The 16224-nt window shown below is 46.6% G+C and overlaps 2 protein-coding genes across 3 annotated transcripts in view; one reads left to right on the forward strand and one right to left on the reverse strand.

The window, feature by feature from the left end:
- The window catches only part of QPCTL (glutaminyl-peptide cyclotransferase like), a 62878-nt gene that overhangs the window by 37498 nt on the left and 9156 nt on the right, over positions 1–16224 (forward strand). The window lies entirely within an intron of this gene.
- Positions 1–16224, reverse strand: part of LOC137528675 (peptidoglycan-recognition protein SC2-like) — a 54232-nt gene that overhangs the window by 8938 nt on the left and 29070 nt on the right. The window contains exons 1-2 of one of the 2 annotated variants that reach the window (XM_068250132.1): positions 4261–4294; positions 4115–4178 (exon numbers count right to left, since the gene is read on the reverse strand). In XM_068250132.1, the coding sequence (XP_068106233.1) occupies positions 4115–4163 (49 nt within the window). In that variant the 5' untranslated portion in view covers positions 4164–4178; positions 4261–4294. Of the gene's footprint in view, positions 1–4114; positions 4179–4260; positions 4295–16224 lie in introns of those variants that run through there. The other variant, XM_068250131.1, reaches the window with a different exon arrangement.

Raw genomic sequence — 16224 nt, forward strand, 5'->3', positions numbered from 1 at the left:
CTGGCACCCAGCCTGTCCCCTTCCTCCAGGTATAACTGGCACCCAGCCCGTTTCCTTCCTCCACATATAATCGACACCCAGCCTGTCCCCTTTCTCCAGGTATAGCGATCCAGTTGTGGAGATGGCACACCTTGCCCATAGGTGTGGGTGCTGCAACCTGTGGATGCTGAGCCACCGCATCCAATGTAAATCCACAAGTACAAAGTTCCAGGTCAGCACACCATATCAAAGTCAAGAAATTAGCAATTTATTGCTTCTTGAGCACATATAAATGACAATTGTTTCAGGGCCACAGCGGGTCCCCTTCTTCAGATAGTGCAAACAAACGTTTGTTTGCACTAACTGAAGAAGGGGACCCGCTGTGGCCCCCAAAACAATTGTCATTTATATGTGCTCATGAAGCAATAAATTGCTAATTTCTTGACTTTGATATGGTGTGCTGACCTGGAACTTTGTACTTTCTCCAGGTATAACTGGCACCCAGCCCATCCCCTTCCTCCAGGTATAACTGGCACCCAGCCCATCCCCTTCCTCCAGGTATAACCGTCACCCTGCCCGTCCCCTTCCTCAAGGTATAAACGGCACCCATCCCATTCCCTTCCTCTAGGTATAGCCGGCACCCAGCCCCTCCTATTCCCCCAAGTATAACCGGCACCCAGCCTAGCCCCTTCCTTCAGGTATAACCGGCACCCAGCCTGTCCCCTTTCTCCAGGTATAACCGGAACCCAGCCTGTCCCTTTCCTCCAAATATAACCGGAACCCAGTCTGTTCCCTTCCTCCAGGTATGACTGGCACCCAGCCTTGCCCCTTCCAGGATTAACCGGCACCCAGCCTGTCTCCTTTGTCCAGGTATAACCGTTACCCAGCCTTGCCCCTTCCAGGTATAACTGGCACCCAGCCTGGCCCCTTACTTCAAGTATAACAGGCACCCAGCCTGTCCCCTTCCTCCAGGTACAACCAGCACCCAGCCTGTCCCCTTCCTCCAGGTATAACCAATGCCCAGTATGCCCCCTTCCTACAGGTATAGCAGGCTACCAGCTCCTCCCCTTCCTCCGGGTATAGCCAGCACCCAGTCCTTCCCCTTCCTCCTGGTGTAGCCAAGCTAATATAGGATTTAGTAAATGTAAGGAAGTACTGAGGTAACCTAGTTTGGGAGAAGAAGAAACAAAGTGGTCCTTGTAGGATATGTGGGGGTAGGGGGACAACTGGGTCAGAATAGGTTTGCACCAGTCAGAACTTACATTGAGTAGATGAGGATTCGGGTAGGTACTCATCATTGGTAGGTAAGGATAAGTAGGCATTCACCATGGGAAGGTGCAATCTGTAGACACATGAGGGGGCTGGGCATCAGTAGGTGAGGATAGTTTGGGGCAAACCATTTGAGAGGAGAGCAAAGTACAGGCAGCTACTTGCCATGGGTGCGGGTAAGTATGCAGAAAGTCACCATGGGTGAGAATAAGTAGGTACTCGCCATTAAAGAGGGTAGGAAGGCACAGTCACCTAGTTACTATGGTGAGGAACAGGTAGGTACTCGATATGGGTCAGAATAGAATGGCACTAATTGGTACTTACAAAGGTGAAGAGGGTAGACACAGGTAGATTTTCATTGTAGGCATTCACCATGGGTAGGTGTGATACAATGACACAGGTAGAGACCCACTATGGGTAGGGAGTCACCATTGGTGAGGATAGGCAAGCACGGGAAGTCACTCACCTTGGATTAGGAAAGGTAGGTACACACCACCAATGAGGAGCATAGGTAGTAAAGCACAGTTATATACCATCCATAGGGTAGAACAGGTAGACATTTATCACGGCTCAGAATAGGTAGTCACTAATTTGTACTCACAATAGGAAGGTGAGAATAGGTAGTCACAGGTAGGTACTCATAATAGAAGAACGAGCTCCATGGGTTCAAACTTGGGTTTGAATTACATTAAAGTGAACCTTAACCTTCCTGGCGGTAAGCCGCGCAGGAGGTTTTCTCAGGCCCTGCTGGGCTGATTTGCGTAATCCGCCGCCCCGCAGAGCCCCCCCCCCAAGACCCCGTGCGCTGCCTGGCCTAATAGCGCCAGGCAGCGCTAAGGGGTGGATCGGGACTCCCTTAGACGTCACGACGTCGGTGACAGCGACGGGGGAAGCCCTCCAGGAAATCCCGTTCTTTGAAAGGGATTTCCTGATCGCCGATCCCCATAGGCGATCGAAGAGGGTAGGGGGATGCCGCTGCACCGCGGCTATCATGTAGCAAGCCCTAGGCTCGCTACATGATTTTAAGAAAAACAAAAGTTTGCTTTCCTAAAACAGAAAGAATTTGCGATAATTCAGGTTGGAGTGAGCTCGAGATGTCTCCCAGGCACCACTGCTGAATATATGCAAATTAACCATTGTACCCTTAGAAGCTAAACACACCTCCAGAACCGCTGGAATGCAATGATGTGTCAGCTTGTTAATATGTACAGAGCCATAATAATCCAACGTGCATACAGGCTGTTTGGGATTGTTTGATCCTCATCAGTGCATGGCATGGATTAATTTGGCTCTACATGAGTTTAAAAAAGAAAAAAAAAAAGGCTGCGCTGCCCCCTGGCGGTTTTTTATAGACCGCCAGGAGGTTTAAAGGGAACCAGAGACGAAGCAACCTTGTGTATTTTACCATATATATCAGTAAGTATATTAGAGAAAACACTTACCATGCTCTCTGTTTCATCCTCACTGCTAAAAGTGTCTGATCACCTGTGATAAGAATCCCGGACTGAGCATTGACTCTGGCTTTGCAGGGAATAATTATAGCTGAGTCATTATAGCAGAGCCACAAGGGGGCAGGCTTGGGCTTGAAAAGACACCAGAGAAGACAGACTCAGCTATAATCTTTCCATAGCAAAGCTAGACTGAGTGCTCAGTCAGGGATTCTTATCAGAAGAGATAACAGTCAGATTAAACAGAGAACAATGAAACAAAGAGCAGATTAGGTGTTTACTGTCATGTTCCCACTGATTTATAACGTAAAATACAAGAGGGTGCTTCATCTCTGGTTCTCTTTAAGTCTAAAAAAAGTGAGTTTTACTCACCTGGGGCTTCGCTCAGCCCCCTGCAGCTGATCGGTGCCCTCTCCGTGTCTCTCTGATCCTCCTATCCCCGCCAGCGGCTACTTCCGGTTTCGCCGTCACCGGCCGTCAGCCTGGGAACGCGAGTGATTCTTGGCGTTCCCAGCCACAATATCTCCCCTATGCTGCTATTGCGGCCTTCCTTGCCACAATAGCAGTATAGGGGGCGATATTGTGGCTGGGAACGCGAAGAATCACTCGTGTTCCCAGCCTGTCGGGTCCTGACGGCGAAAACAGAAGTAGCCGCCGGCGGGGACAGGAGGATCGGAGAGACAAGGCGAGGGCACCGATCAGCTGCAGGGGGCTGAGGGAAGCCCCAGGTGACTAAAACTCATTTTTTTTAACCTCCTGGGCGATAATCCCGAGCTGAGCAGGAGGAGTTCTCAGGCCCTGGTGGGCCGATTTGCATAATTTTTTTTTTGTTACACGCAGCTAGCACTTTGCTAGCTGCGTGTAACTTCCGATCGCCGCCACTCGTCGCTACCCGCCATGCCGCGCAGCCCCCCCCCCTCCCCGACCCCTTGCGCAGCCTGGCCAATAAGTGCCAGGCAGCGCTGAGGGGTGGATCGGGACTCCCTCTGACATCACGACGTCCATGACGTCGGCGACGTCATCCCACCCGGTCGCCATGGCGACCGGGGAAGCCCAGCAGGAAATCCCGTTCTGAACGGGATTTCCTGCTTACTCTGATCGCCGAAGGCGATCGGAGTGGGTGGGGGGATGCCGCTGCACAGCGGCTATCATGTAGCGAGCCCTGGCACTAACCATGAGTGAGAATAGGTAGGCACTGGTAGGTATTCACCATGGGTAGGTGAGGATAGGTAGGGACTAACCATGAGTGAGAAAGGGTAAGCACTGGAAGGTATATAGCATGGGTAGGTGAGGATAGGTAGGGACTAACCATGAGTGAGAATAGGTAGGCACTGGTAGGTACTCACCATGGGTAGGTGAGGATAGGTAGGGACTTACCATGGATGAGGACTGGTAGACACAGGTAGGTGGGTACTCACCGTAGCTGACTGCACAGAGGGCACCGAGGAGAAGGAGCACACGCAGCATGATGAGGGTAGTCACCTGTTAGAGGAACAGACACAGATCAGTGTGGAAGGGCACAGAGAGGATCCTGTAAGACACAACTTCAGCCTGTAGGACTTACTGTTCTCAGTCTAAGCCTGATGTCCCCTCCCTGTTGTGTTGCCTCTTATATTTATTCCCAGAGGGGCAGAGCAAGAGAAGCAATCCTGTCACAACAGCTGGGCCAGTGCTATTATGTAATACAGCATGACCACCAATGTTGGGAATGATGTAACATGGGAGTTCATAATATTCTGCTGCCATATCTCCTCACATTGCAGCTGATATACTAAGGAAGGAGAGCCTGTGTGAACCCACAAACCTGGGATGTTTTGTTTTTCAGCTGTTATGTAGCAATGTGGTCAACCTCTCCTGTGTCATATCAGACCATGGTATGGTTGTTAAGCAGCCATACGTTATGCTGGGAATACACAATTAATACTTTCAGCAGATAGATGGCTCAATAATTTCTGATCGATCACTTCTATACACATCGATCAGAAAAACGATTGAAAGTCAGATCAGACCTGTCGGAAATTATCTATCGAGCCTCTATCTATCTTTATCGAACGTTTGATAATTAACCTCATGAGTAAAACCTAATTTTGAATTCACTAAGGTGTTATAGATTTATTGAACGATAAAACATTTGATAAATCTATAACACCTTAGTGAATTAGATTTTACTTATTAGGTAAATTATCAAACGTTCGATTAGGGCTATCATTCATAAAGCATTTTCGCATGCGGAAAACCTTAAAACAGCTGACTTTACCGAACACTTAGCAACTGTTGCATTCATAAAGGTTTTTTCCGCATGAAAAGCTGACACTACCGAGCAGAGCGATAAATCACCGCCTTGTGCGTAACAAATGTAACAAACTGTCAATTCATAAAGATTACCGCAAGCGGTGTGAGGTCGGGAAATACCGCTCCCTCTGATGTGGCGATAACAATGTAAAGTGAATGGAGATACAGACCTCCCAGGCAGCTGCAGTAGAGCGGAACACGGAGAAATGTATCAACTCGGCAGCTTCCGTGTCTCCGCCAGCCTACCGCCAGCCTAGTTCGGGGAATCTCCGCACTGCTATCGCAACTGGATACATTTTTATGAATGAGCAGCTAGAAGTCTAAAACACAGACAGCTGTGTTTTCCCGCACAGATTCTCTTTACTGACAACAGGTTTATGAATGATAGCCTATGTGTTTGATAAAACTTAGTGAATTGAGGCCAATGTGTATTCCAAGCATTAGATGATGACCACCAGATCAACCATCAGATAGATCCCTCTCTCTCGCTGAATCTGATCAGAGAGGGATCGATTGCCTGACCACACACTGCACAGCGATTTCCAATAGATTTCAGCATGAAAATCTATTAGAAATCGTCCTGCCGCCGTTGGCCGGCCCCCCAAGGGTATAAGTGACCCCTCTGTATAAGTGCACGACTAATAGTTGTCCTATGGGCAGATATCCCCACCTGAGCTGTAGATCTCTGCAGCTCATCCAGGGTCACCATGGGCCCCTTGACTGCATTTCTGATCAGCGCTCTCCTTGTTCGGCCTGTGAGTTTAGGTGGATGGCCTTGTCTTGGTAGGTTTACAGTTGTGCCATACTCCTTCCATTTCTGAATGATCGCTTGAACAGTGCTCCGTGGGATGTTCAAGGCTTTGGAAATCTTTTTGTAGCCTAAGCCTGCTTTAAATTTCTCAATAACTTTATCCCTGACCTGTCTGGTGTGTTCTTTGGACTTCATGGTGTTGTTGCTCCCAAGATTCTCTTAGACAACCTCTAAAGCCGTCACAGAGCAGCTGTATTTGTACTGACATTAGATTACACACAGGTGCACCCTATTTCGTCATTAGCACTCATCAGGCAATGTCTCTGGGCAACTGACTGAACTCAGACCAAAGGGGGCTGAATACTTACGCACACCTCACTTTGCAGTTATTAATTTATAAAAAAAATGTTTTAAATCATGTATGATTTTCGTTCCACTTCTCATGTGTACACCGCTTTGTGTTGGTCTTTCACGTGGAATAACAATAACATTGACTCCTGTTTGTGGCAGTTTGTGTGTGTATATATATATATATATATATATATATATATATATATATATATATATATATATATATATATATACACACATATATATATATATATATATATATATACCGTGTCTGCACTCCAGTCTGGTATTCTCACAGCTTCTCAGCATGTGACAGGCAGCACCCTGCCCCCTCAGCCTCACAAACTGCATCACAGACAAGCTGAAACTGAGAAGCTGTCTGTGAGGAGTAAACAAAGCACACAGAGCCTGCAGGGGGGGGGGGGGGGGCGTGCATACATTTTATTCATTACAATAGAGGCAACCCATTCCTCCCTGGGTCGACAAAGCTTGACAAGGAGAAAAAGGTAAGATATATTACAGAGACAGTGCAACTAGAAAAGGCTGCAGTAATCCAGACCACATTAGAACAGGTATAGGAACTTATAGGATAGAAGAAATAAGGCCGAAAATTTTGTTACAGAGTCAGTCAGTGAATTAGCCACTGTGGGTGTGGTATTGCAGAAAGTTCTTACTATTGGAGCTGCATGTGACCGCAATTAGGCAGGGGGCACATTTATTGAATTCATGCAGCAAAACGCACACCACCACCCTGACCATTGGTTTAAATACTGTAATCCGCTTCGAATAGTATATGGTTCGCATTTGTTTTTTCCTGAATTTTATTTTGGGTTCTGTTTTTTTCCTCAATTTTAAACCCAACAACTTTGTGCGTTTTCCAGCACGATTTATGCATTCCTGATTGCAATGCATTTTATATGCTCCTTGCCTAATTCACTAACCTTTGAACAGTCTTTGCTATATTCTGATTATGATATGAAAGTTTAAATTCTCAGGGCCCTTTCACACCGGGGCGGTGCAGTATTTTTACCGCACCCCACCGCCGTGCAATGAAAGTCTATGGATCTATGGAGACTTTCATACTACGACACGACGGAAGTAATGTCTTCGCTGCATCCCCGACGCAGGTCAAGAACTACATTATGCTGCAGTGCTGTGTCGAGTTGCAGAGATCTGTTTAAAAAAAAAAAACGTAGCGCGCAGATAAGCGCCGGGAGAGCTAAAAATAAATAAATAGCTAAAAATAAATAAATAAAAAAAACGCAAAACGCTTGTCTCAGCTGTTGCGATTTTAGATGTGAACAAAGCCTCAGGGATGATGCACACCACAAGAGCTTTTTAAAGGTGAACTGAAGAGAGAGGTATATGGAGGCTGCCATGTTTATTTCCTTTTAAGCAGTACCAGTTGCCTGGCAGCCCTGCTGATCCTCTGCCTCTAATACTATTAGCCATAGCCCCTGAACAAGCATGCAGCAGATCAGGTGTTTTAGACTTTAAAGTCAGATCTGACAAGACTAGCTGCATGTTTGTTTCTGGTGTTATTCAGATACTACTGCAGAGAAATAGACCAGCAGGGCTGCCAGGCAACTGGTATTGATTAAAAGGAAATAAATATGGCAGCCTCTGTATACCTCTTACTTCAGTTCCCCTTTAATAGAGTGACCAGACGTCCCGGATTGCCCGGGATGCGTCCCAGATTCGGGGTCCGCTGTCCCAGGCTTAATTAGGTCCCGGGAAACGTCACGCTTTCAGCAGCGGGACGTCCCGGCCTCGGGGCTCTGGTCACTCTATACTCATGAACTGGCAGTGGCGTCTATAGACGCCGTGCCAGTTCATTGCCCGCAGCCCCGCTCCAGCCTCCTTCTTCCGGTGTCTGTTCCGACACCGGCAGGCTAGCAGGGCTGCGGCAAGATGGCTGCCGGAGCCCTGTACTGGAGACTATTTGTGTCTCCTGTACAGGGCTTTGGGCGCCATCTTGCCGTAGCCCTGTCAGTGCGGGAGAGAAGATCAGCAGCAAGATGGTCCCGGGAGCAGCGCGCCAGAGGCCGGAGACTTCTGCCAGGTGAGTAAATGCTTTCTTTTCCAGGTGAAATGTTTGCACGCATTGCGTTTCTTTTCCAGGTGAAATGTTTGCCCGCATTTTCGTTTCTTTTCCAGGTGAAATGATTGCCCGCATTGCGTTTCTTTTCCAGGTGAAATGTTTGCCCGCATTGCGTTCATTTTCTGGTGAAATGTTTGCCCGCATTGCATTAATTTTCTGGTGAAATGTTTGCCCGCATTGCGTTTATTTTCTGGTGAAATATTTGCCCGCATTGCGTTTATTGTCTGGTGAAATGTTTGCCCGCATTGCGTTTATTTTCTGGTGAAATGTTTGCCCGCATTGCGTTTATTTTGTACTGACATGTTTGTCCGCATTGCGTTTATTTTATACTGACATGTTTCCCCGCATTGCGTTTATTTTATACCGACATGTTGCCCGCATTGCGTTTATTTTGTACTGACATGTTTGCCCCCATTGCGTTTATTTTATACTGACATGTTGCCCGCATTGCGTTTATTTTATACTGACATGTTTGCCCGCATTGCGTTTATTTTGTACTGACATGTTTGCCCCCATTGCGTTTATTTTATACTGACATGTTGCCCGCATTGCGTTTATTTTATACTGACATGTTGCCCGCATTGCGTTTATTTTGTACAGACATGTTGCCCGCATTGCGTTTATTTTGTGCTGACATGTTGCCCATTGCGTTTATTTTCTGGTGTCCGGGGTAACTGTTACTGCATTTATTATTTAATGGTCATAGATGGCTATGTTTGCTGCTTTGTGGTTACGGTATACTATTAGAATCACACAGTTTCTGCACACCCATGATGCAAAGTCTCGTCTGTCCACATCATGGCGTAAACACTGCTTTCTTATGCCTCGCTGTTACATCATTCCGTTAGCTCCGCCCATACAATGTCATGACCACGCCCACTTTTCGCCGCGGTCCGCTGTGCGCCGCAACCCCCCACCCCCAGTCTTCGTCACTGCGCGCTCCTCAGTCCCCCCGCTTTTTGCCCCCCGGCCCCGTCCCAGGTTGGACCCACAAAAATCTGGTCACTCTACCTTTAAACACTAGAGATGTTAAAAGCTCTTGCTAATGCAATGCTGTGGGAGATTTTTACAAAATCACATGGCACCAGTGTGCACACACACATAGGATAACGTTAGCAGGAGCGTGTGTACCAGCCATTACTGTGTAATAATAGAAACTGTAATAAACACAGGCCAGGACTGCTGGTCTGGTTTACTTATATTCTCCAGCCTTGGTAGATCACCCCCCTATGGGTGAATCCCATTATTATTATCAGTGAGGCGAGTACATAACTTATGGTTATGTAGTGCAGTCTTCAGATCAATGCTCCTCCCTCTGCAGATCATTGCTCCTCCCTCTGCAGAACATTGCTCTTCTCTGCACCCATCCTGTACTCTCTGCACACGGCTCTGCAGCCTTGAGCCTCTGATAAGACCCCAAAAATAGAGTGCGTTATTTATGACCCATATAAATAAGAGTGACAAACATATACGTCAGCAGCTACAGCACATGCTGCTTTCTCTGGCTGATAATTATGTTATAGGTGTCTGTTTATTCATTGCTAAAGGCCACCTCCAACCACAACTTGTGTGTCTACTATACGAAGAGCTGGCCATAACCTCTGCTGTGTCATTGTCATTTATAACCTTAACCAGTTCAGCCTTCAGTCGTTTTCACTTTATGCATCCAAACAATGTTCACCTCCCATTCATTAGCCTATAACTTTATCACTACTTATCACAATGAACTGATCTATATCTTGTTTTTTCCGTCAACAATTAGGCTTTCTTTGGGGGGTACATTTTGCTAAGAGCCACTTTACTGTAAATGCATTTTAACAGGAAGAATAAGAAAAAAAATGAAAAAATTCATTATTTGTCAGTTTTCGGCCATTATAGTTTTAAAATAAAACATGCCTCCATAATTAAAACCCACGTATTGTATTTGCCCATTTGTCACGGTTATTTCACCGTTAAAATTATGTCCCTATCACAATGTATCGCGACAATATTTTATTTGGAAATAAAAGAGCATTTTTTCCGTTTTGCATCCATCACTGTTTACAAGCTTATAAAAAAAAAATAGAGAGAAATATTTCATCTTTACATAGATATTTAAAAAGTTTAGACCCTTAGGTAAATATTTATGTGTTTTTTTTTTTATAGTAATGTTTTTTGTTTTTTTTATTAAACATTTTATGTGGGCATTTTTGGGAGGGTGGGATATAAATAGTGTTTTATTGGGGGAACTATTTGTGTATTGTAATGTTTTTTTACTTTTACTTGTAGTTTTACTTTTTGGCCACAAAATGGCAATCTTGAGTTTGTTTACATGACGTCACTCTAATGTACGCTTAGAGGGACACAGCTTCAGAAAAAGCGTAGCTTCCGAGAGAAGCTGTCACTTTTTCAGCGGGGGAGAGGAATCAGTGATCGGGCACCATAGCCCGATACATTGATTCCTGGGCTACCGAATCCGTGGCCGGGAGTGCGCGTGCACGCGCGCGATCGGCCGCGGGAGCGCGCGGACGCGAACGTGGCCTCCTGGACGTAGGTACTACGTCCTGGAGGCATAAATGGTTAAAGCCTAGTACATACCTTCAATTTTGATTGGCCAATTTTATTTTAAATGCTACAATCAGATTATGTAGGTGAGCTCTCATACTGTATAGAGGTGGTAAAATGTGTCAGTGATTGGCCAATCATAATTGAAAATTATTATTATTATTGCAGCACTTTGTGATAGCAGCAGTTTTTTTATATGACTTGTCTTTCATGTTAGTGGACTAAACTCTGCTGTTACTGTATATACAATTTGTTTATGATGACTTTTATCTGAGAAATATAACATTTTATCATCATTTCTCTTTTAATAACAGATTAAAATTAGGAGTCGGTGCATTTTTCCCCGACTCTGACTCCAGGTACCCAAAATTGGTCTAAGGCCCAGTGCACACCGAGCGGTTTTTGGAGCGATCCGCCGGCCGCATCCGCCTCTAAAAACGCTTGGCTAATGTATTGCAATGGGATGGTGCACACCGGCGGTTTGCGTTTTTTGCCAAGCCGCAAACGCGCCTCCTGCTGCGCGTTTGCGGTTTTCGGAAGCGTTTCGTCCTCAATGTAAAGTATAGGAAAAACGCAAACCGCTCTGAAAAACGCTACTTCAGAGCGGTTTGCCAGGCATTTTTGTTACAGTAGCTGTTCAGTAACCGCTTTTACTGTAACAATATGTGTAATCTGCTACATAAAAACGCACCCAAAACCGCTAGGTATGTTTAGAAAACCTCTCTAAACATACTTAGAATCGCTCTGAAATCTGCTTCCAAAACCGCTAGCGTATTGCGGATCTGCTAGCGGTTTTGGTGTGCACTGGGCCTAACTCTGATTCCTCGATTCCACAGCCCTGGTTGTGCTGCTGATCTCATTCACTACAGGGAATAGGTCAGAGCTGCGTTTTGTCCACGATAATGCACTGCTGCGCCGCGGAATAGCGAGAAGATGAGGCTCGTTTCACACTGCAAACTGTGGGGTCCATTTTTTTTTACTACAGAGTCTCTCTAATGTAAAACCAGCCTAAAAGTAAAAAGAAGTTTAATTGGAACGCATGTAATATCTGTTGAATACACTTGGCACACTATAATATATTATTGAGTACAGAATATTCTGTCACGAGCCACAATGGGACCTACAGGGCCGGCCCGCTCATGAGGCAGGGTGAAACTTTTGCCTCAGGCGGCAAACTTCTAGGGGCGGCACCCGCCCGTCCGTGGGTGCGGGGGGCCGGCCGCCGAGCCGGAGGGGTAGCGGGCAGGACGGGGGTATTGGGCCTAGCGGTGGGGAGGACCCTGCCCTCCCTCGCCTGGGTCCTCCGATCTGCACTCCCCTCCGCTGGAACGCGGAAGAGGTGAGTCCTCCCCGCCCGTGTCTCTTACTATCGGCTGCTTCCAAACAATTTACAGCTGGAGGGGAGCGCAGATCGGGGGACCCAGGCGAGGGAGGGGGGGGGTCCGACCCCCCCTCCCCACCGCTAGGCCCAATACCCCCGTCCTGCCCGCTACCCCTCCGGCTCGGCGGCCCCGGGGGAGGGGGGCGGCAATTTTTTCTAAATTTGCCTCAGGCGGCAAAAAGTCTAGGGCCGACCCTGTGGACCTACCATTGTGCCCCCACCCAAAAAAAAAAATCTGAACCCGGAGCTGCCACTGTGTAGCAGGGCTGTGGAGTTGGAATCTGAGCAATTTTTGGTATTTGGAGTCTGAATCTGAGGTTTCATAAACTGATTTTTGTACAGACTCCATAGCCCTGCCGGGGCCGTGGAGTCGTAGTCAAGGAGTTGGAGTCCTAACTGACTCCACAGCCCCATTGTCTAGTGACCTCCATGCCCAAGAGAGATAAGGCACTGCTGGAAAACAATGGTGGACACACAAAATCTTGGCACATGTTTGACATTCTTTAGGCCATACACTCGTTAGATTAGCAGCAGATAGATCATCAGATAGATCTCTAATCTATCTGATGTGTTTAGGAACTTTTTTTTACTAGGAACAGATTTCCAATAGATTGCAGTATGAAATCTATTGAAAATCTATCTGATGGATATGATGATGATAAACCAATCTTAACAGATCGACCTAGATTTTCCAGCATGTCAGACTGATTGAAATCGATCAAAATCGATTGGTCAATCGATTTGCGATCGATCGGTTGAAAATCGACTCAGTGTATGGGTACCTGCAGGCCAGTGTATGCACTCCTGCAGGCCAGATGCGTACGCCAGAATACTGCTCCTGGACTTCGGCTCGGCTTTTAATACCATCTGCCCTTGCAGGTGCTCCTCAAGGCTGCGTCCTGTCTCCACTGCTGTTCTCCCTTACATAAATTACTGCAGATCCAAGGCAGACTCTGTCAAGGTCATCATATTCGCTGATGACACCACTATCGTAGGCCTTGTCACCAAGGACAATGTCCAGGATTACTGTCAGCAGGTGGAGAGAATGTGCAACTGGTACAAGGAGAACAGGCTAGTGTTCAACACTGCAAAAACTGTCGAGCTACACCCATCAGCGCAACCCACACTGTGACACGGCCAACCAGTCAACCGGCCCACAGGACTCATTTGTTGGACATCTCAATGTCATATTTGGGACTGTGATGTATAATGTAACTGATGCTCCTGTCGCTTGCTGCTATCTACTGCATGTCTCCTTCTTGAGCTATATGTATTGTGCCAAAACCAAATCCGGGCATGGATTAGTCATGTTTGGTGAAATAAATAATTCTGATTCTGACTTTGTTTCCAACAGGTTAGACATTAATGGCCGTGTGTTGAGTTATTGTGCTGGGACAGTAAATTTACACTATTATTGAAGCTGTACACTGACTGCTTTACAGTGTATCACAATGTCACATTTGCAGTGCTGTACACACACACACACACACACACACACACACACACACACACACACAGTACACACACACACACACACTGTACACACACACACACACACACACACACACACACACACACACACACACTGTACACACACACACTGTACACCCACACACACTGTACACACACACACTGTACACACACACACACACACACACACACACACACACACACACACACACTGTACACACACACTGTACACACACACACTGTAGACACACACCCACATACACACTGTATACACACACACTGTACACACACACACTGTACACACACACACACACTGTACACACACACACTGTACACACACCCACTGTACACACCCACTGTACACACCCACACACACACACACACACATTGTGTACACACACACACATTGTGTACACACACACACACACACACACACACATTGTGTACACACACACACACTGTACACACACACACACACACACACTGTACACACACTGTACACACACACTGTACACACCCACACACAGACACACACACACACACACACACACACACACACACACACACACACACACACACACACTGTACACACACACTGTACACACACACACTGTAGACACACACCCACACACACACTGTATACACACACACTGTACACACACACACACACTGTACACACACACACACACTGTACACACACACACTGTACACACACACACTGTACACACCCACTGTACACACCCACACACACACACACACACATTGTGTACACACACACACATTGTGTACACACACACACACACACACACACATTGTGTACACACACACACACTGTACACACACACACACACACACACACACACACACTGTACACACACTGTACACACACACTGTACACACCCACACACAGACACAGACACACACACACACACACACACACACACACACACACACACTGTATACACACACACTGTATGCACACACACACTGTATGCACACACACTGTATGCACACACACACTGCTCACACACACACACTGCTCACACACACTGTATACACACACACCAATGCAATATGACACAGGGAGTGTTTGTACCTCGCTGACATGCACATTATGCACACCTGAGGGGGCTTATCAGCTAAACAAGGTCACAGAATTCCATAAGCTGCTAGCACCTCCTCCCTGCATTAGGATATACATCACAAACATCATCTCACAGCAAGGCCACCCCCCCCTTTACTGCCATCAATACTGCAATAAATAGCAAGACCTCCACAAACACCGGTGTGCAATACCACAACACCAGGTGAGTGCCATTCACTGCCAAACATGGGAAGGCCCAATAGAAAGTACACATCGTACAGAGGTGCTACAGACACCTGATAACACAGTATGCCTGTACTACATTCATCACACAGCACAACATACCTATACTACATACACTGACTATGCCATACCTGTACTATCTGCACCACACTGTATAACCTGTACTACATGCAGCACACAGCACAATATACCAATACTACATACACTACTGCACACCTGTACTACAGACAACACACCGCACAGTATACCTGTACTACATACACTGACTATGCCATACCTGTACTATCTGCACCATGCTGTATAACCTGTACTACATGCAGCACACAGCACAACATACCTATACTACATACACTGACTATGCCATACCTGTACTATCTGCACCACGCTGTATAACCTGTACTACATGCAGCACACAGCACAACATACCAATACTACATACACTGTACACCTGTACTACAGACAACACACCGCACAGTATACCTGTACTACATAGACCACACAGGACAGCATGCCTGTACTACACACACCACACAGCACAACATACCAATACTACATACACTGACTATGCTATACCTGTACTATCTGCACCACGCTGTATAACCTGTACTACATTCATCACACAGCACAACATACCAATTCTACATACACTGCACACCTGTACTACAGACAACACACCGCACAGCATACCTGTACTAAATACACTGACTATGCCATACCTGTACTACATACACCACACAGCACAGCATACCTGTACTACAGACAACACACAGCACAGCATACCTGTACTACACACAGCACAGCATACCTGTACTACATACGCCACACAGCACAGCATACCTGTACTATATACACTTACTATGCCATACCTGTACTACAGACAACACACAGCACAGCACAGCATACCTGTACCACATACACCACACAGCACAGCATACCTGTACTACATACGCCACACAGCACAGCATACCTGTACTACACACACCACACAGGACAGCATACCTGTACTACACACAGCACAGCATACCTGTACTACATACGCCACACAGCACAGCATGCCTGTACTACATACACTGACTATGCCATACCTGTACTTCAGACAACACACAGCACAGCATACCAGTACTATATACACCACACAGCACAGCATACCTGTACTACACACACCACACAGGACAGAATACCTGTACTACATATGCCACACAGCACAGCATACCTGTACTACACACACCACACAGGACAGCATACCTGTACTACATACGCCACACAGCACAGCATACCTGTACTACACACAGCACAGCATACCTGTACTGC

This window comes from Hyperolius riggenbachi, chromosome 8 (genome assembly GCF_040937935.1).
Source record: "Hyperolius riggenbachi isolate aHypRig1 chromosome 8, aHypRig1.pri, whole genome shotgun sequence".
NCBI lineage: Eukaryota > Metazoa > Chordata > Amphibia > Anura > Hyperoliidae > Hyperolius > Hyperolius riggenbachi.